General features: G+C 32.1%; 1 protein-coding gene across 1 annotated transcript; it reads right to left on the bottom strand.

The window, feature by feature from the left end:
* Window positions 1-768: 768 nt before the first annotated feature.
* On the bottom strand, window positions 769-4,911 carry LOC141402395 (protein scylla-like). The gene is made up of 2 exons (XM_073983519.1): window positions 4,180-4,911; window positions 769-2,999 (listed from the first exon to the last, which is right to left on the bottom strand). Exons 1-2 carry the CDS (start codon window positions 4,256-4,258, stop codon window positions 2,269-2,271), a joined length of 810 nt encoding a protein of 269 aa, XP_073839620.1. The 5' UTR covers window positions 4,259-4,911; the 3' UTR covers window positions 769-2,268.
* Between the last annotated feature and the right edge of the window lie 18,905 nt (window positions 4,912-23,816).

Raw genomic sequence — 23,816 nt, 5'->3', positions numbered from 1 at the left:
AAAATCAGTGTTTTGAGCCTTCGGCTATTAGTTTAATCGTAAAAAGTATGAATTTCAATGGAAAAATGGAATTATCTGTCGGCAACGCAACTGGAGTTGGGTTGCCATCCATAATCGACCCCTTAGTTGCATTTTAGAGGAACAATACATGAGCGTGCAACTGAAATATTTTGACGAAGTTTAAAAACTACAAAGAATCTGACGATACGGAAGTCATCCAGCAATGTTAGAAATTAGCGCAATGTTGCATTTACGAAGCCAATTTGAATACAGATACGTTTTCATGCATATTTTCTTTCAGAAACCCATATGACCGATATTAGGTCTGTTCGATAACACAAAAGTTTTTAGAAATTAGTACAAACTTTTAAAAAATTCTGTTCGATAACAAACTTGTTCAATAATAGAGAAATGAGAAGTAGTTGCAAAAACTTGCAAATACTTTTTAATTGTGAAGTTATCGAACAGACCTATTATTCGATTGTAAAGTGTATACCATAAACTAATAATCGCAAATCAAAATGCAATACTATTGACTGTTTCACTTTTCTAAAAATTGGGGGTTATTCTTAATGTAAATTTTCCGTGAGTTTCCCACTTTCACCTTTAAGGTGAAATGGCGGAAAGACGAAACTCACGGGTAATTTTTTCCCAGAATAACCTCCCTTAACTGCAATAAAGGGTCTGTTCTGAAACGGAAACCATAGCAATTTCTGATCCCATGTTTCGTGAGTGATTATTTCCCCCAAAATGTAAAGAAAAAACGGGTTTTGCTTTTTTTTAATTTGTATATTCATCCATTGCTGACTTTTTAGAAACCTACTAAGGTTGTCTAAAATACAACAACTTCTGAACATATTTTTTGTTTTATTGAAATTTATTTTTTTTTTTGTTTTTTTATATTTTAAAATTTGTTGTTGTTTTTTTTAATTTTTGGTTACAAAATTAAGATCATGTGGTTCTTGTTTTTTTCTTTAAATATAAAAAATTGAAACAAACTTAAAAATATTAACATTAATACATTTTCGTTTTCATTTCCTGTTGAGGACATTATTTCTTTATCATTGCCATTGCTACTTAGCGTCTAAATAGTGGCAGGGAATATTTATGCTTCTTCTTGTGTTTTGTTTAAATAATTAAAATAATACATTTCATTATGACAAAATTTGACAAAAATTATTTCGTACACAATTAAAATAAATACATAGTTTGTTTTTGTTGTTGTAACTCTATAAATGGGACATTTATGGTATGTTCGCGTAATAGTATCAAAAAGAGGGAAGAAAAAAAAACAAAAAAAAGATGAAAGATGGCCAAATAAAAATGTTGTATGCATCATTTGAAAATGATAAAATAATGAGAACATTGTGGGGGATTCTTTTAGAAAATAAATGGATTTCATTTCGTTTTGCGTTTTATTCTTTTTGTTTTCTCAATAATTATTACAAACTAAATGCTTGGACCTCTCGATAACCGAGGGGATGTAAGCAAAATATCGCAGTTTCTTTCGTTTTTGTTTTTGTTTATAAATTAAAGTACACAAGAACTTATAATTAATATTAAATAAATATCAAAAAATTTTGGAAATTCTTTGAATTTAGTCATATCGACATTCGTTAGTGGGACGACAGACCCCCAGAGATTCACACAGAAACACACACATTGTGTGTGTTTGTGGGTGACTCAAGTGAATCTTGTACTTTTCATGGGGAAGGGTTATGTTTTGTTTTTTAATTTTAAGATTCTTTTGCAATTTTAACACATTTTATATTTCACATGATTTGTTTTTGTTAAGATTAAAACTTAGCATCTTAATAAGTATCACATTCTTTTCATGAGTTTTGTTGTTGTTGCTTCGCGTTTACTAATTGGCAGTCTTGAGTTTAGGGATATGTGTAATAATATCACTAAACTTGGGACGTTTCTTTTTTTTAATAATTTTCCAGAGAATATCCTGGATTTTTACAACAAATATTTTTAGGGGTAGATAGGGGGTAGAGGATATAAAAAAGATATTCGATATTTTTGATAAAAATCGCACGAATGACAAACAACGGAAAAGAAGAACACAAAAAGAGACTTAAAAACTAAAGGAGACACAGTTCACGCATTGGTATCAGGTTTGAGGGTGGTTTGCTGTTAAACTTGTTTCTGAGATTTAACAGCAGGGCCTGTTGTTTAAATACATAGGTGGGTGGGGTGGTGAATTCAAAGGTGGGTGGAGTGTGGGAAATGAAAGAAGTCAATGAGATAGCGTTGCTGGAAAGTTTAGGCTGTGGGCGTTGAAATGGCCTTAGAACTGGTATAGCTATAACTACTACTCATCAAGGGAGAGTATAGCTTGTTCTTGGTGATGTTGAATTCCGGACTAATGGTAATAGTACGCGACAGACCCTTCATGAATTGTGGCAACAAAGCAGCCCAACCACGATGATCCTGGCGCAATGTCAAGTAAATCTCAAATGTAGATACAGTTTCCTTATCCAATTTGAGTGAGGCAATGCGCCGGGAATTGTTCGGTTCATCTTCGAATTCAATGTAGATGGTGCAACCGCGCAAACCACAGGGTTCCTTTTCGGAAAGACGTAGAATTTCAGCTGCAATGCGTGGTGTGAGATCACAGGGCAATGAGACTTCGGTGCAGGATAAATGACGGCTCTTGGCAGCCCTTAGCTCATCCAGCAAACGTAGGGACAAATCATTAATGGCTGTGGCATCGAAGTCTTCACTGTAGTAGATGTTTTTGTGGGTGTTGGTGGTGTTGCTACCCTGGTTGGTGTTGTTGGGGGTTTTGAGATTAGTAGTTGGTGCTGGAGATGATGTTGTTGTTGATGATGATGCTGTTGATGTACGCTTGCTTTGGCTTTCTGACAAACGCTTGTTCTTTTGATTGTTAATACTGCATTTCATTTTATTGATGGTGTTTGTTTGATTGTAAGGTAAATTTGTGGTTGCCTTGGTAGTGGCCTCTGGTGGTGGTGTTAATGGTGAGGTCCAATCTGTAAGAAAGAACAAATAAAAATTAGAAATTAATTAAAATTCAAATAAAAAATTGATTGTAAAAGGTTTTGGTTGTTATCTTTAAAATCATGATTGGAGTAACCTAACCCCCTTGAGAAGGAAACTCGTTCTCGAATGTTCAAGTTGTTTCCATTGTTGCAGTACTGGGTGAGCGTGTGTGTGCGTGGAAAAACGCACGTAGCACAATGTGTTTGCCTGCCTGCTTTTCCCCCATAGATTTGTTTAAAACAAAAGAAATCAAAGCTAGAGCCAGCTCGCGCACACACTACAATCTGTATATACGCCAGACCACAATAGCTAGAGCTCACACGCTAACAACAAATAAGGTTGTTGTTGGTTTTTGACTGTTGTTGTTTGCCAGCGAGGTCGTTACACACCAAAAACCAACAACAACAATACGTTGCTTGTTTTTCAATAGTGTTTCTATGGCTCTTGACAACAAGCTAGCTAGCACCAAGCACATTGTACTTTAGCATGGAAACATGAATGTGTAGCGTATAAAGAAATCCAACAATGACGATTACGCGCGTTATGACTCAGGGGTTGGAAGTGGAAGCGGTGGTGGTGGCGGTGTGTAACCGTTTTTCTTTTTGTTTTATTTATTTTTTTTTCAAATTTTGTTTTAATTGAATTGCCTTCTGTGTTTCACAAAACGTTCGACTAGATTTATTGTGGAAGGTAGTAAATAAAAAAAATAACAAATAATTATACGTTTATAGCAAATGGAGAAAGTCTTAATTAATTTTCATCACAATGAAATTGAGAAAACCTTAATTTCAATTGAAAATTAATATTTGAAATTCTGCTAGCAACAGCGGGTGGCAGTGGCACGAGACATAGACATCATAAAAAATAATGAATAGAAGGGAAACGGAAACTAGAAAATGTCATAGGTAAAAAACGGCTAAAGGAAAAAAATATTTTGGAATATTAATTGAGACACGTCTCTTTTTTGAGGCATAAATCTGTCAGCTTCAAGCGGAAAAGAAATGAGGGATGGTGGTTTACTGAACTCAAAAGTAAATTGCCGTCGGCAAAAAAATTATTTTTATAACATTTTTATCATCCAAATTTTTTCTATATTTCCCTTATCTTTTTTATAAGCGTTAATTCAATCATTTTTTTTTAATTTTACAATATTTTGAAATTCAAACTTACCTCTGATTTTATTAGACCCCAAACCGGCAAAATCTGATGGATGGTAGAACTGCTGAACGGCTAAAATTTCCATTTTCATAATGTTCTTAAATTTGTTAATTCAAAAAAGTCTTTAGTTTTTTACGGTTCTCGGCGAAACACAAAACTTTGCACGTTTATTATCTATTTTATTGTCCGTCTTTTTTTTTTTTTTTTTTTTGGAGTGATCGAAACTTCTCGAAGATCTTTATCGAGTTTCGAATAAAAAACAAGGTTTGCCAAACACAAGAAGTTATGATGAATTTATCACAATTATGCTTTTTGTCTTTTGTTTCTTGTTTTATTTCACAACAGTTGTTGATTAGATTGTCTTTGTGGTTTAAACGTTGTTGTTGCAAAAGTGATAACTTGGTTTTCAATTTTTTAATCACAGTTCGTTTTTTTTTTTTTTTCAGAAAAAAACTTAAACAATTATTCTTAATTTTATCACACTTTTCTGTTAACACAAATGGCAATTATTCTTCTTCTGTTGTAGCGTTCGTTCTTCATACATAGAACTCTTCTATAGATTTCAATGAAATTTACGTTAAAAATTAATAACACAGATAGCGAGATATGAAATGGCAGATGGCTATTGCTTGCGTATCTTGTTCTATATCTGTATCTCAGCAATGTATCGAAGCTACTATACCACAGCTGCTGCTAATGCTGGGTATTTATAGGCGGTCGCTCTCAGGCACAGAAATTTCACTCAATCATGTCTTTTACTCATGCTCTTTTATCTCAATTGAGTTTTTTCCCATACAATTACTCTCCGTAGTGAGTTTTTTCTTGTACACCGGAGCGGGTCAGAGAGCAGTTGAGCAAAATTGTACACAAATTGTGGGTAGGTTTTTTCGTCGTTAATACCCCTCTCGCGCGACATACACACAAACATATGCATCTCCTACCTACTCCACTAGGCAACATAAAACGATTAAAGAAGAAAAAACTGAAAAACTTCTAATACAGGTAGCTGTTTGGCTGCCAGCCTTCTTTATGACTCTGCAACTAAACCTACCGACCGACCATATGTAGACATTGGTAATTTTCCATAGTTTCTTGTATCCAAAATTCATGTCTTGTTGTTGAGATTTCCTTTTTTATCTTTGAAATCTTGGAAATATCAGCTGTTGCCCTACCAACAACAAACACACAGATTAACCTTAAATTAATCTATCTTTTTAAACTGTTTGCTTGTCCCACTCCACTTTCAACAAAAAACCGGCCATAATTTCACAAAAAAGAAAAAAAAACTCGTTTAATTTCCTTTTGACTCCTTCATCTCTACTACATGCATCCAAAGATTTAACATGTCCGTGCATGATTCTATAAACCAAGAAAAATCATAAATAAAGTCTGTATGAAGATGAAAAAAATCGAACGATTTTGTTGCACCTTTCCTTTCCACCTCTCTCCCAACCACTAGTCACTTTTATCATCATCATATCACCCTTGCCGGTTTGGTTGGTTGGATTTTGCATGGTGCTACAATATTTGCCGTTTTCAGTTCTTTCGCTTAATGGTGTACGTGACTCCGTGCGCCACAACCAACGTCAGGAGAGGACGCATGTGGTGGCCGTGCCGTGTCTGTTTGTTAGTGCAACCAACAGAACATGACAAATGAAATGAACACTTAGCAAAAAAAGTTTGCAAACTACAAACACTGGAGGAAAAGGGACCCGGCATAAAATAAAAAATACACAATCATGTAGTACAATTCTATAGGAGCTCCTTTTTTACTCATCTTTTTTAGGAGAACGTATAATATACTATTAGTTTACATTATAAGTATTATTGTAATTATAAGCTGGTTTTAGCGAAATGCTGCAGTGACGTTGCGGTCTCCTATAACATATTACTTAGATAAACTTAGAAAAATAAGAACTTATGCTAAGTTACACTGCACCCCGGTTAACTACCTCTCATAAAGTTCCAAAAAAATGAGACAGTTATGCGGGAAAGGCAGTTACGAAAATCACGCATAGCTACCATAAAAATCTCATCTCAACATTACAAAAATGACAATTATAACATAATCGTCAAAAAACAAAACGGTGTATAGTAGAATAGTTAATTTCAAGTCTAAAAAATATATAAGTTACATATATTATATAAACAATAAGAAATGTAGTCATCAGTGGGTATAACAACATAACATAGCACTGAATGTCTTCATCACAATTTAGGTAGTCATCGAAATTGATTATCTCAGAAATAACCCAGTGCGCGTAATAAAAATTTTTAAATGTTCCCTTTGGGGAAAAATTTTAGACCGCTAATATCCGAATTGGGTACATATAGAAAAGTAGTTAACCGGGACAGTTTGAACTCATTTATATGAAAAAAAAACTTTGGTGATTTAGGATGTGAGGGAAAGGCAGTTAAGCAGAGAGGTAGATAACCGGGGTGCACTATATATACTTAGGAATTATTTTAGTGTAGCGATTTGACGAAAAAATATAAACTTGAAACTTGTGCGATTATATACATAGCTCATTTAACTTTAGACATGTCGGCTCAGGCTCCTATATTCGATAAAATTGTGTTTTTTTTTTTTGTTAACAAGGAAACTGTTTTTGGAATACGCTTAGAATTTCTGGAGAGAAGAACGCATTCTGAAAATGGGAAATATCGATCAGTTTTTAGAAGTCAAAATGGGTTAAATGGTTTATATGAAAATGAAAACATGTATATTTTCGCAATTATTTAATTTGTACAGAAGAACATCAGACCGTTTTCTGGAAGACATAACTCAATGTGACATATCTTTGCAAATCAACTTACTTATCCGGACCTGTGTCCAACAGCAAAGACCACAAAACTAACTATAGTTCAAGACTCGTTCATTGATTACTTCATTAAAACGTCCGGAAGAAGGATTGTTACCAACACATAACTACGAATCTGATCACAAAGCCGTCAAAATACGGAAACTACTTCTTTCATAAATGAAAGAAAGAAGATGCATCAGACACTAAAGAGATCTGCTACCTCTGACAGATACCCGATACTACGGGCAAACATTAGGAACCTTAACGTCATAATTAAACAATTAGTATCCAGATTTCAATATGAAATCCGGTAAAACACTAAAAGATGATACAGGGGAGCAGATCTCCGATGACCGATGAAGAAAATAATGTAAATTTGTATAAAAGTTAAGATTACAGGATTTTAACAACTCTGTATTACAAAATTTGCTAATTTTGATAAAAAATCTATGAATAATATACATTAACCATTAAGTATATTTTGTATTGAAATGAAATGGAATAATAAAATGGCACTTATAAAATCGCAAATCTTATTCGCCTGATCAATTTATGGTTGATACTTTTTTCTTTCCAGCACTTCCCATATTTCCTGTCATTTTACAGAGTCGTAGACTTTTTCTAGATCGATAAAACAGAAATGTGGTTCCATATTATATTCGATGGTTTTTTGTTTCAGTCTAAAACAACACTGTTTTTTTTTTTTTTTGGAGTTGGTCTTCGATTTCAATCCTAGGTACTGTGACTGATAGAAGGAATGTTCAAATCAAACTGATTTGAAAATGTTGAGCGAAAAGTTTCACAAGGGTAGAGAATAAGAACACATTTGAAAGTAAAATACCCACAAAAATGGGGAAAAAATTGTGGTTTAAAAATTTAAATATTTAAAGGGCTAGCTAGCCGGGGTCTAAAAAGTGCTTTAAGGACCAAAATTGACTAAAAAGTTCATTTGGATTTTCGGATAAATTTTTTGAAGGCATTATAGCTTCCCACCAGAGTCGTACGCTTAAAATAAAATGTCTATTGGACAAAATTTACGATATATAAAGGGGTTTCCGTGGAGTGTATATCAAAAATTGTTTTAATCAAAATGTTGTACTCCTATTTTAGATCAACTTGTTGCTAAATAGTACGAACAAATGTATTGTTGTGCACCATAAAGTGCTAATATCTGATATAAGTAGCATACCCATCGGAATTTTTTCCTATCAGTAGCAAATTTGTAGGTGAAAACAACCGTAAACGAAATTAATGTCCAAACATTGGTTATATGGTGTTAAAATCTGCTATAATTTGTATTGTATATTGTACCCTCAGCCTTTAGGATAAAAATGTTTCTCATCGAAATAACTGTCTTAGACTGATCATAGGTTTTGACGAAACCCGCTTCAAACAATTTGGAGTCGATTTAGTCCAGTTCATCCGTCTCTCTGGCTCGAGCGCATGATGACTCTCCAACAGATTTGATATAATTTTTGGATCTCGCAATATTTTGTCCAAACTTAAAGTCATATCGGCCCATTCCTTCGGGCACTTTGTTTCCCTAAAATGGTGCGCACAATAACTCTCGAAGATCCAAATCGATTTTTTCGAATATGGATTATATCGATTCACTCCTTCAGGTACCTCCCACACAAAATTTCAATTATCCAATTTAACCGAAACTTTGAACTTCTTAAAATTACTTTCAGACGTACATATATCAAGTACTTAGAGGGTCTATATGGGACAACATCTTCGGAGACATACCTCACAAAAGTTCAACATTGTGAGGGCTGTTCGAAGAGCCATTCTACATTTTGACCAATGGTACTCCTTGCGGTCTTATTTATAGCGATATTCTATTTTTCGTGGGTAATTCCATGGTTATGTGAGGAATGGTCCAAAAGCTCTAAATCACGCTGACCAACTAAAATGATGGCTTGACAATATAACTATTAAATAGAATTACTTCCAAATTGGGTCTATTCTTTCAAATATGTATCTTCTGCACAAAAGTGCAAAACTTTTGCAACGTTTCGCAACGTCCACAATCGTGAAGTTATGTACCCAAAATATTTCGATATATTTACGTCCAAAAAAAGACCACGAAATTCTGAAACTCCCTGACTAAACAATTTTTAGGAAAAAAAAAAGAGTTTGGTTATGTAGCCCTTGAGTTTGTTAAATCCGGTTATATATAAACGTACTTTTATGTTCTTACAATAGCTGAATATGCAACCAGTTTTGAAAAAAGGACACGTAGACAATTTTTTGATTGGAAATATACAATGCACGTCTAATATGGACTCGCGGATTCGAGTTATTCTTCTTTTTGAAGGTATTTATTTAAAATTATTAATTTGTTAACAAATATTATATGTATAATATTATATTATACTCTGTTTCGAATTTCAAACTTGTCTCTAAAATATTGTGATCTCTATATATTGAATGTATATACTTTGTGACAATATTGCATATAAAATCAACTAAAGCAACCCTTAAAATAGCTACGTAATGCTACACAACATTTTTAGTATTATTATTATTATTATTATTATTATTATTATATACAATGCACGTCTAATATGGACTCGCGGATTCGAGTTATTCTTCTTTTTGAAGGTATTTATTTAAAATTATTAATTTGTTAACAAATATTATATGTATAATATTATATTATACTCTGTTTCGAATTTCAAACTTGTCTCTAAAATATTGTGATCTCTATATATTGAATGTATATACTTTGTGACAATATTGCATATAAAATCAACTAAAGCAACCCTTAAAATAGCTACGTAATGCTACACAACATTTTTAGTATTATTATTATTATTATTATTATTATTATTATTATTATTATTATTATTATTATTTTGAAAAAAGGACACGTAGACAATTTTTTGATTGGAAATATACAATACACGTCTAATATGGACTCGCGGATTCGAGTTATTCTTCTTTTTGAAGGTATTTATTTAAAATTATTAATTTGATAACAAATATTATATATATAATATTATATTATACTCTGTTCCGAATTTCAAACTTGTCTCTAAAATATTGTGATCTCTATATATTGAATGTATATGGTAAATTTCAAATTTCCTTTACAATTCCATAGAAAAAAAATTAAAAACTTTTTTGGCGAGCACATCCGCCATTTTTGGTACATGGGTTACGAAAAAAATCGTGGTTTCAAATCTGTTCGCGTTCACAAAATTGGATGCTGCACTCAAAAGTTATATGCGGTTTTACTCTCTTGTAAAGAAAAAATATATAAAAATTACTATTGTGTTGTAATAAGAACATGTACATATATGTGAATCGTTAGCAGCATTTGATATCTATCCGTAGATGCTAAAATAGTTGCTAAACTTATTTTTATTTTCGCGGAAAATCAAAAAATATTGAAGAAATCTTGAAATAAATTTTATTTATTCTAAATCAAAGTCCAAAAAATCTCTAAAAAAATAATTTAACAAGTAAAAAAGCATTAAGTTCGGCCGGGCCGAACTTTTCATACCCTCCACCATAAAATATTCATTCCTGTCCCCAACTTTAAGTGAGTACGTTAAAATGTCAGATAATGTACATAAAATGCTTCATTCGGGAGGTCCTGTTGACAATTTTTGATGGAGAGGTGTTGTGACCACTAAGAACTTCAAATGTCAAATTACTGCTAGTTCGGTTTAATATTGTAGCTAAAATCATCAAATTACTGAAAATCGGGAGGTACCGTTATAAGGGGGCTTTTTTGACAATTTTTGGTGGAGAGGTGTGGTGACCACTAAGAATTCCAAATGTCAAATGTTCAAATTTCAGATAATTCGGTTAAAACTTGTTGGTAAAATTCTCAAAATACCTGAAATCGGGCGGTAACGTTATATGGGGGCTATTCCATAACATGGACCTATGTCCACTAGTTATATAAGTTTATTGACATTTAAGAACCCTAAATCTCAATTGATAGCTAAATCGGTCTGAAAATGTAGATAAAAACGTCAAAATGCCGTAAATCGGGGGTAGGGATACGCAATGAATTGCAATAATCGATTTTTCGATTATTCGGTTTTCGTCAAAAACTTAAAAGTCGACTTTCGATTAATCGTTAACCGCCGAAAACCGATTATAATCGAATATAATCGACCATTTTCGTTGATGCGATCCGTGATGGTTATATGTATAAAAAAGTACCGTCGATTATGCGGTTTTAGCACACCCAATAGTCAACTACGACTAATAGTCGACCACGATTAATAGCCGACTACGAGAATAATAACAGACTACGACTAATGGTTGACTACGAATAATAGTTGATTCTGTCTTCCGAAAGTCGACTAAGAATAATCGATTATCCGGTTTTCGCACAGTCAATAGTCGACTACGACTTTTGGAAATTTTACGGTTAATAATCGATTAATCGATTAACCGAAATCGATTTTACGTATCCCTAATCGGGGGTACCGTTATATGGGGGCTATACCAAAACGTGGACCTAGGTCCACAACTTTTGTTATATACGTTTAGTTACACTTAAGAACCCTAAATGTCAAATTATAGCTATATCGGTCTGAAAATGTAGCTAAAAACGTCAAAATACCGTAAATAGGGGGGTACCGTTATATGGGCCTATACCAAAACGTGGACCTATGTCCACAAGTTTTGTCACATAAGTTTATTGACATTTAAGAACTTCAAATGTCAAATTATAGCTTTATCGGTCTGAAAATGTAGCTAAAAACGTCAAAATACAGTAAATCGGGGGGTACCGTTATATGGGGGCTATACCAAAACGTGGACCTATGTCCACAACTTTCGTTATATAAGTTTATTGACATTTAAGAATCCTAAATGTCAAATTATAGCTACATCGGTCTGAAAATGTAGCTAAAAACGTCAAAATACCGTAAATCGGGGGCTACCGTTATATGGGGGCTATACCAAAACGTGGACCTATGTCCACAAATTTTGTTATATAAGTTTATTGACACTTAAGAACCCTAAATGTCAAATTATAGGTAATTCGGTCTTAAAATGTAGCTACAAACGTCAAAATACCGCAAATCGGGGGGTACCGTTATATGGGGGCTATACCAAAACGTGGACCTATGTCCACAAGTTTTGTTAAATATTTTTAATGACACTTAAGAACCCTAAATGTCAAAATATAGCTAAGTCCGTCTGAAAATGTAGCTAAAACCGTAAAAATACCGTAAATCTGGGGGTACCGTTATATGGGGGCTATACTAAAACGTGGACCTATGTCCACAACTTTTGTTATATAAATTTATTGACATTTAAGAACCCTAAATGTGAAATTATAACTACATCGGTCTGATAATGTAGGTAAAAACGTCAAAATACCGCATATCGGGGGTACCGTTATATGGGGGCTATACTAAAACGTGGACCTATGTCCACAACTTTTGTTATATAAATTTATTGACATTTAAGAACCCTAAATGTGAAATTATAGATAAATCGGTCTAAAAATGTAGCTAAAAACGTCTAAATACCGCAAATCGGGGGGTACCGTTATATGGGGGCTATACCAAAACGTGGACCTATGCCACAGGTTTTGTTATATATGTTTATTGACACTTAAGAACCCTAAATGTCAAATTATAGCCAAATCGGTCTGAAAATGTAGCTAAAACCGTCAAAATACCGTAAATCGGGGGGTACCATTATATGGGGGCTATACCAAAACGTGGACCTATGTCCACAACTTCTAATATATAAGTTTATTAACACTTAAGAACCCTAAATGTCAAATTATAGCCAAATCGGTCTGAAAATGTAGCTAAAACCGTCAAAATACCGTAAATCGGGGGGTACCATTATATGGGGGCTATACCAAAACGTGGACCTATGTCCACAACTTCTAATGTACAAGTTTATTAACACTTAAGAACCCTAAATGTCAAATTATAGCCAAATCGGTCTGAAAATGTAGCTAAAAACGTCAAAATACCGTAAATCGGGGGGTACCGTTATATGGGGGCTATACCAAAACGTGGACCGATATAGCCCATCATCGAACTTGACCTGCCTGCAAACAAAAGACGCATTTTCCCAAAATTTCAGCGTCCTATCTCTATTTTTGTGGATGCTAGAGTGATTACCACAGACGGACGGACGGACGGACGGACGGACGGACGTGCTCAGATCGACTTAGAATTTTACCCTGATCAAGAATATATATACTTTATAGGGTCGCAAATGAGTATTTCAATGCGTTACATACTATGGTGGAGGGTATAAAAATACGTACAGAATCTAGACAACGCGTAGAAAAATGTGAGACCAAAATTATAAAGATCGCGTTTATAACTTGCATATTACAGCAACAACAAGGTACGGAAACTGATTGTTGGAAATTATTTCAAAAATATATTTTTGGTTAAATACGAAAAATTTGAAAAATAAATGATGGGAGTTATTCTATTATTTCGCTAAATTTCGATCCAAATCCTGATGTATCTTGCTTAAACTTCTACGAGAAAAGTAATTAGTCATCGTGAAAGTATATTTGCTTTCTGTGATCAGCAATAGAAATAAGAAGTAGAGAGTAATATTGAAATTACAATCAAAGAAAAAACATAGAAGTTAAAAAAAGTATAATTCGCGAATTGGTTTAAATCGGTTGAGGTGCATGTGCTTTTCGGATACAGTGAGTCCATGTCTATCAATATGCATGGATTTTCCCATGTTTCATTCAGCGGCCAAAGTGTGCCATCAGTTGCATCTTACTATTCAAAAAACCTTCAAGTGGCCAAAAATTACGCGATGTGCATATGATTATAAGGTGCATCCGATTTCAATGGCCCCTATTAAAAATACGTCAATATAAATTATTTTAGACAGATTCGTCAAGAACTGCGGATGTGCCACCGCATTCTATTTTGGGATAAATAGGGATATTACTCCTGAATCTTTGTAATTTGTGACACACCTTTTTGGCAAATATTATAATCGCGTAAAAAGGATTACATTTATGTAAAAATAATCTAAGAAAATCGCGGTTAAATTCGCGGAATTGTCAAAATATATTTTTGCAGATTTTCCTACTTTCAAGGTATCTATATCCGGCGTTTTAGTGGATGGATTTGAACGCGGAAGGGCTTATTAGATCCGGCACGTAAAAAAACTAAATTATCACGCGGGGTTCAGAGGTACCTGTACAACAGTTGTAAATTTTAAAGCCAAAAAATAGGTTTTTTCAGAAAATTTACGCACCAAATTTTCGCCTTTGGACTCCTATTACTAGGAAGCTGTACTTCAACACATTTTCCCATTTTTTAATATTATCACCAACGCAGCTTCCACGAATATTATTTGTTATGGTCCATATTATGAGATCGTGGCTAAAACACTTCAATTAATATAAATATATTCATATTTTATAAAATATATTAACAGTTCGCGACTTATTAAATGGTGAACCTCAACTTCAACGATTGAAAAACTTTTTTGAATATTACCATATACTTTGTGACAATATTGCATATAAAATCAACTAAAGAAACCCTTAAAGTAGCTACGTAACGCTACACAACATTTTTATTATTATTATTATTATTATTATTATTATTATTATTATTATTATTATTATTATTATTATTATTATTATTATTATTATCATTATTATTATTATTATTATTATTATTATTATTATTATTATTATTATTATTATTATTATTATTATTATTATTATTATTATTATTATTATTATTATTATTATTATTATTATTATTATTATTATTATTATTATTATTATTATTATTATTATTATTATTATTATTATTATTATTATTATTATTATTATTATTATTATTATTATTATTATTATTATTATTATTATTATTATTATTATTATTATTATTATTATTATTATTATTATTATTATTATTATTATTATTATTATTATTATTATTATTATTATTATTATTATTATTATTATTATTATTATTATTATTATTATTATTATTATTATTATTATTATTATTATTATTATTATTATTATTATTATTATTATTATTATTATTATTATTATTATTATTATTATTATTATTATTATTATTATTATTATTATTATTATTATTATTATTATTATTATTATTATTATTATTATTATTATTATTATTATTATTATTATTATTATTATTATTATTATTATTATTATTATTATTATTATTATTATTATTATTATTATTATTATTATTATTATTATTATTATTATTATTATTATTATTATTATTATTATTATTATTATTATTATTATTATTATTATTATTATTATTATTATTATTATTATTATTATTATTATTATTATTATTATTATTATTATTATTATTATTATTATTATTATTATTATTATTATTATTATTATTATTATTATTATTATTATTATTATTATTATTATTATTATTATTATTATTATTATTATTATTATTATTATTATTATTATTATTATTATTATTATTATTATTATTATTATTATTATTATTATTATTATTATTATTATTATTTGGTAGTGGGATTCGAATGATTACTATTTTTTCTTCATTTTTAAACATTTTCAATACAATTATTCCTTATTTAAATACATTTGTTTTGTTGTTTTATTTGGGAAACATCTTAAAATCTGCGTAATTTTTCGATTTTGAAAATAGATTAGCAATTATTGTCGAGAAATTTAGTATGCATGCCGACATTGTACATATTTACAATGTCCCATGTGGATTCGGGATAGCTGGATTCCTGCAATCGGCAATAATATTATTAATGTAACTACTGACCAGGAAAACTCAGGCATTCATAGTCAAGACGGGTGTGCTAATTATTGCACCGCGGTTGTCAAAAATTTGATGAAACGTGACAAAGTACGATACCACAATTTTGATTATTGTGATTTTTATTGATGACAATACATGCATAGTACATACATATGTATTTATTTTCACGTACAATTTCGTTTTTATTGAATGTTTTCGATTGACGTAGATTTTTTCTACTAAGTGTACATACAGAACAGCACATACACTTGTAGCCGGCACAAAAGAAAACAATAAAAACTCCCGAAGGGACGAAACAATTTGACATACATACAAATCTCCATCCATTTGTACGTGCAATGTACATACTACATACATACATATCTTGAACTGAGCCGTTCATCATATGAACATTTAAACATACATAAATATGTAGGTATCTAGATACATTTGTGCATTTATCCGTATGTATGCCTGTCGGTATATACATACTGTCACTGTATGAATTTTTTACATCAGCAAATAGTAGTGCAAATTTGTTTGTTTTGATGTCGCTATCACCACCTGAAAATCACGTTTTCGTTTTATATTCCATTTCTATGGCGGTGTGGTTGGTGGCTATTGTTTTGTCGTTCCTTACAATTTTCTTCAGGTTGCAATTCTAAAATCTGTATTAATGGAAAATGTTGGCGACGATTTCATCATTTTTATTTTTTGTGTGCAACGACTGTATGGATACGTACAATACGTGTATTTACGTAAATACATTTGTATGTGTGTGCATCCAATACACATTAGTATAAATTAATCATAATATCGTTTGACCTGTAGATTCATTTAAACTTCACCTAGTAACAAGAGAAAATATTTTTTTTCGATTTTAATGTTGTCATTTAGTGTTACTCATATGGTATGTCTTAGGGGTTTTCTTCGCTAACTGTGAAGTAGACACTCAAAAAATAAAACATACTTCACTGAGAGAAAGAATGACCATTTCACAATGGTTCGAAATGCATATTTTAAGTACATACCTAGTATGTGTTATTTAGATTTAAAAAAGAAATTATTTTACAACTAGCTAATTCCGAATTTTGTATACATATCTGTATGTTGGAAGGGTATGGATTCATAATATGTACTAATTTTACAATTTTATTTTATAGATTAAATGATTAGTACCTATAAATTAATCATAATATCGTTTGACCTGTGAATTCATTTAAATTTCTCCTAGTAACAAGAGAAAATGTTTTTTTCGGATTCAATCTTGTCAATTATTGAGTGTTACTCTTAAGGGTTTTCATCGCTCACAAAGTACACACACTTCATTGAAAGAAATAATGAACATTTCACAATGGTACGAAATGCACACCGAGTTCATTTTAAATACCTATTATTTAGATTTAAAATTGGAATGATTTTATAACTTGCTATTTCCTAATCTTGTATCTATGTATGCCAGAAGGGTATAGGGTATATACACATACAGGTTACTATTTATGTTTCATAATTTAGTATTCACATCAGCTAACAAGTGATTATAATTTCGCCTAAAAGCGAGAGGAAATTGGGTTTCTTTGTTTGCTTTTATTGTTTTTGTCTTAGAACTTTTGAGCACTCCAAACATGACGCACTCAAAACTGAGAAAGGCAATTTCACAACGGTTAGAAATCATGCATTCAACTTATTTGTATACCCTCCATCACAGAAATGAGCTAGAGCGCTATATTTTGCACCCGAGTATATTTATAAGTTTGTTTTTCCGAAAATGCATGTAACTTTGCGAAATATTCGTAGTAGACCCCCATGTAGTATACCAAAATTCATATTTCGACGAGATAAAGCGATTTTGAGATGTGATTCCGTCCGTCCATTCAAAATTGTAATCAAACTCCGGGCCGCAATTACGGACCAATCGTGACAAAATTTTGTATGGAGGTCGGGTTCAGACCAGAATAGACCCCTATAGTTTTTGCCGATGATCGCAAAATACTACAGGGATGAAATGGACCAAAAACAAAATTTTTATCTCGACGAGATAAAGCGATTTTGAGTTCGCAGTTATAGAGGTAAGATTTTTGGTCAAAGAAGATGCATATAATTTTTGGTAATAATCGGATAGTATTTAGCGGGTGATATTTACTTTCAGGGCAATCTTGAATATTTCTCTCGGAATTTTCCGCACGGAAAATAATTTTATAAGTGGTCAAAGAAGATGCATATAGTTTTTGGTAATAATCGGATAGTATTTAGCGGGTGATATTTACTTTCAGGGCAATAATTTTATAAGTGAAACTCGTTTAAAATCTATATTCTATATATAAAATTCTCCTGTCACGGTGTTTGATATTAAACTCCTTTTTTATTTTGTATGTGGAGTTTTTAGGTCCGAGAATAGGTCGTAAGCTATTTTTTATAGGGCTAGGTGAAGGGGCCGGGGTACCTCCTCCACAAAAAAAATTAAGAAAACGAGATATCCAAGATATTTTTGAAGGTATTGTTTAAAAATAGTTTGCGAACCATCGTAATGGTCCTGAATGGTCATCTCGGAAATAGAATATCGCGGTTTGCCCAATTTATTTATTGTATATTTATAGATAATGTCCTTAATTTTAGTAAGGGTGACTACAAAAGCGCTGGCTTCAATAAATGGGAAAACGCCATCAACCCCACGTTTTGGAATATAGGACAATCCCTATAATGTAAAATGTCGCTTGACCGAAATTAAAAAAAAAAAAACAGTAAGGAAAGGATCAAAGTCGGGCGGGGCAGACTATATGATACCCTACACCACTGTGAACATGTAAAATATAAATTGGAGCTATATCCAGATCTTAACTGATTTCGATATAAGTTGGCACATTTCTTTCCAGACCGAATTCAGTCACACATTCCAAATATCATTGGAATCGGACTTATATAGCGTGTTTGCTGCAGCAAATACGCGAAATCGGCCGAAAATATATATGGGAGCTATATCCAAATCTAAACCGTTTTCGATATAATTTGGCACAATTATTTCTAGACCGAATTCAGTCACACATTCCAAATTTCATCGAAATCGGAAATATATAGCGTGTTTGGTACAGAAAATACGTGAAATCGGCCGAAAATATATATGGGAGCTATATCCAAATCTGACCCGATTTTCACCAAAAGCAATAGCGTTCTTCCTGTGGCTAAAAAAATTGTAGTCCCCAATTTTCAGCTGAATCGGACAAAAAATGCGACCTGTACGTTGCGAACAAAAATACATGGACAGACGGACCTACATATACCAATAATTCTCTGCAGAAATGTTTTATATCTCCAATGGAGACTAAATACAAAATTATAGACATTTCGGTTGAATAATGTGGCTAGAAACCTTGAGTGTACCGGTACCGTTTTATGAAGGATATTCTAAAAACCTGGACCTGTACCGACCATACTATACGGATTGAACATTAAATTTAAACCAATTCGGTAGGATAATGCGGCTAGAGTACAGTTTTATGAGGGCTATATACAAATGTGGACCAATATAACCCATTTTAAATAACAAAAATCCTACGAGTAATATAAACTTATGGGCCCAATTATAAAGCTCTATGTTAAATATTGCGATTTCAACAGACAGACGGACATCGTGGTATCGCCTTTTTTATGCTGAATATACACATTATAAGGTCTATGAAGAATGTTCCGATGTGTTACAAACGGATTCAGAAAGTTAATTATACCCTCCATCTTATAGTGGAAGGTATACAAAGGAATTTTCTATATTAAATCTGGAGATACTATAGGGAATTCCAAAACATCGATTTATTTTATGAAGTTTCAAAAAGAATGCATAATTACACTGTGCAACATTTTTAAGGTGATCTTGTGCAAACAATTCGAACTGAGGATTTTTTGAAAGTACAGACCTAAACGACAAGAAAACCTAGTTGAGTTTTGTTGTGTCAGATCTAGCTCGGATTTTATGGCCCCATCTAAACATGGTTAAATATTGAGTTTTTAAGGAAATTCGGGGCTATATCTCTGAAACCAATGCGAATCTTCTTCTGACCTCTGAAACAAATTTGCAGATAAGAACAAGAATAAAATATTTGGAAAAATAATGAACTCGAAAAACTAAATTTATTGCCTCAAATTTCAAAATATATGCAAAAATTCCACAATTTTTATACATTTCATCATTAACGGTTTCATACATCTCCAAAACCGTTAATTTTTTTCTGAATATTTTCTTTCGGAGTGGAGTGTAATACACAACTCTTTTGAACATGTCATTGTTGTAAAATGCCTCTATGCCGTTGTTTTCAGTACATTTTTCAACGACGATTTAATAAAAATGTCAATAATGCAGTGAAATCCGAAATGCGAAAATAAACTGTTGGTGTGAACTGTGTTTGAAATACGTGTTGTAAAAGATATCGTGCAAAACACCGCTGAAACCACTTGAAGTAAGCATTTTAGAGTTTCAAAATGTTCTAAAGAATTTTTGAGAACTTTATTTGGAAGATTTTTGAAAAAGGTTACTTGGTTCAACTCCCAATAGTTTAGCCGATACTGACCAGAAGTTCAGCAATTATGTAAAATTTTCTTTCTTTTTCTTATGTGGTTTATTTAAAAGAAAAGTTGTACTAGGTTAGGGCTACAATATTGCTAAAGACAGCAAGGCCAAATTCCTATTCGTTTTTGAGATAAAGGTCTGATAAATCCAAAAAAGTGTAGATTTAGCCCGGTTTAGATGAGGCCATAAAATCCGAACTGGATCTGACAGGACAAAACCGTACTAGGGTTTTTGTAGTCTAAATATGTACTTTCAAAAAATGCATACTAGAAGTTGTTTGCATTTTTAGTGTTGCATAGTGTTATCGTCAATTCAGTATTAATACTAGATAAATAAATATGTAGATAGATTACTAAGGTTTACACGGAAAATCCGAACAACGGACCAGCAACGCGGACCCGGGTCAGCTAGTATATATATAAAATTCTTCGAGACTGTCATGATGTTCGAAATGAAACTCCTCCCAAACGGCTGGACCGATTCTGATGAAATTTTGTATGGCGTGTTTTCTGGTATGAGATTAGGTCGTGACCTACTTTTTATAGGGCTAAGGGGAGGGGCCGGGGTACCTCCCCCACAAAAAATTTAGGAAAACGCGAATTCCAAGATGTTTTTAAATGTATTGTTTAAAAATTGCTTGCAATACTATGGTAGTAACCAGGGTTTCGGAGTCGGAGTCGGAGTCGAGCAATTTTTCTGGAGTCGGAGTCTGAGCCGAAAAAAATAACTCGACTCCGACTCCGGGCAAAATTTTTTCCACGCTATAGAAATATAACATTAAATTTGGAACAAGAACATTTTTGTAAAAATCACTATTTATTTTAGAAGAAAGGTATAAGAAAACTTATATTCTACAGTCTGCAATATACACGATATTAACTATCCTCTGAAGTGTAGTCTATTCATCCCTAACTTCTTTCCTTAGAAGTCCTACTGGTCTTCCCACAAATGTTTATTGGTATTCTCATCTTGTTTTTTATGAGAAGTCATCCTTGTCTTTTATTAAAGATATTGTGATCTCTATGGGAAACCTTACTGAATGCCCTGTGACACAAAATGGAATTCAGGATCTGGAATGAAAGCCCCAAGGATCACATAGATGAAATTTCTAATTATGACATAATGCATTTTTTGATTGATCCCCATCAATCATTGAGAAAATAGATTTATATCTCTGTTTGGAGATATTGTTTCATCATTTCAGTTAAATAGAATGAGGACCAAAGTAAAACAAAATGAAATTTTCTACAAAAATATTCCACCCAACATTATATGTAGGTTTCCCATATCCAAGAAATCGATATTGTTAGGTTTTCATTGCTCTTTATCAGTTTTAAATTCGTTGTTGGTCAACGGCTGATTCATTCCGCCATAACTCAGAAGTCTGACAAACGGCGAATATTCAGATGTAGACATTCAAACAAGCGGATCTGTCCGCCAGGAACAGATATAGTTCATGTGTATCCGAATTTTCTACACAATCAATAGCATATACGAAATTCAATGAAATACATAATCATAGAGTTTTCATGAGAAAGGATCGGGGAAAAGTGATAAAGGACAATGAAAACATGACAATATTGATTTCTTGTCCTAGGGGACAGACCCTACATAATATTTTCCTACGTGCTGGGTGGTGGTATCTCAAATATTTCAATAAAATTATCCACTCCACACCAAAGCTCAAAATGTGAGCGCTGAATTTTAGTTTAAGGGGTGATCCCTACTTATAAATTTCAAAAAAAGTAGAAAGTGTAAATAGTATAGAATATGTGGTCAAATTTTTATGACGATCGGAACAATATTGCCTTAGTATGAGCGATGAATGGGAACAATTTATTTTATTTTGTAAGCAGCATATAAACTGGTTTTTTCTCGAAATCGGCCACAAAAATATATGACAATTGATTTATTAGTTTTCGAGCTAGAGTTGGCATCGCAAAATGCTGTAATAAAACAAGTAAGAAAAGTCTATAGTCGGACGGAGCCGACCATGGGATACCCTATACCACTATCCCCGGACAATCGCTCTCCACGGAACTTCTTTCCAATGATTGTGAAAATTTAATTATCAAATATCAGAGATGTAATGTATAATACTTATGACCAAAACTAAAAAGTTATCTAGCATGACAAAGGCATTTTTGTAGCAGGAAAGGAAAATTAATTCAAACAAACGTTGGTTTGTACGCTTCTTCTTAATCATAAAATCAAGCTTTGTTTAAAATTTTGCGGGTTATTAATTTGACTTACAGAGCCGCTACAAAATTGGTTAAAATTTTGTTTTTGGTCTATTTCAGCCCCTGAACATTTCACGATCATCACCAAAAACTAATCATTTCTATTCTGGCCTGAACCCAACCTCCTTACAAAATTCGTTACAATCGGTCCATAATTGCGGCCTTAAGCTTGTTTACAATTTTTAATGGACGGACACACATCGCTAAATCGCTTTATCTCGTCGAGATATTAATTTTGGCATACCAAATAAGGGGTATAGGACGAATATTTCGTGGTGTTACATAAACTTTTGGAGAGACAATATGTACACGCAAAAAAAAATCGGCCTCTCTAACATATGTCCCAAACATATTTTGCAGCAAACATATATATGTTTGCAACAGTCCCAAATATAATATATGTTTGGGTCTGCAAACATATATATGTTTGGGTGGAAACAAATATATGTTTGGGTGCAAAGATATTTATGTTTGGGTGCAAAGATATATATGTTTGGGTACAAACAAAGATATGTTTGGGTGGAAACAATTTTATGTTTGGGTGCAAACATTTTATATGTTTGGGTGCAAAAAAATACAAACCCAAAAGGCACAAAAAAAAACAAACACATGCACCTGTGGGCACTTACTGAGAGCAAGGGAGCGTAAAATTCAATGTAAAACACTTTAAAATGTATGCTCACTTGCTCTCAGTAAGAGCTCAATGGCTATCTCTATAGTATACAGACAAATGTTGTGGTTTTTTATTAAAAGGCAAAAGAACAAGAAACACATAGGTACATACAAAATTCCAAAGAAATACATAACACACTTTAATAAAAGAAAAACTGATTGAAATAATTTGTAGTCACACTTTTAAAAAGGAAAAATATATAGAAACGTAGTTGAACGCTTCTCCTTAGTTGTGAAATAAAACAAATTGTCCGCATAGTTGAAATCATCAGCGGGGAATCGGCATCTAGAATCAAATGATTATGTAATGTAATAAATAAATATGGATATGCCATATTTCAAATATACATAAGTATGTTTGTAATTACCAGTATTAAAAGCGATTTCTTCATTGTCCAATAAAATAATTCCATTCAACTTTCCGATTCAATAATAAAATGTATTGGGCATTTAATTTATTAAAAACACAATTTCTTTAAGAAAACACAAAACACTGATTTATTCACTCACTTTACCGTCTTGACTCTACAAAGGCAACTAAAACACTGAAGAAAGAAAAAAAAATATAATTCACATCATTTCTTCTTTTCTTCTTCGTTGGTTAACAACA

Source organism: Musca autumnalis, unplaced genomic scaffold (assembly GCF_047663935.1).
Source record: "Musca autumnalis isolate F117 unplaced genomic scaffold, ASM4766393v1 scaffold_4, whole genome shotgun sequence".
Classification (NCBI taxonomy): Eukaryota; Metazoa; Arthropoda; class Insecta; order Diptera; family Muscidae; genus Musca; species Musca autumnalis.
This window is presented reverse-complemented; position numbering and strand designations above follow the sequence as displayed.

Excerpts from the sequence above, each read along its gene's own strand:
- LOC141402395 (XM_073983519.1), bottom strand. The coding sequence starts at position 4,258 with ATGAAAATGGAAATTTTAGCCGTTCAGCAGTTCTACCATCCATCAGAT. Across the intron at positions 3,000-4,179 it reads GGGGTCTAATAAAATCAGAG|ATTGGACCTCACCATTAACA; the intron begins GTAAGTTTGAAT and ends TCTTTCTTACAG.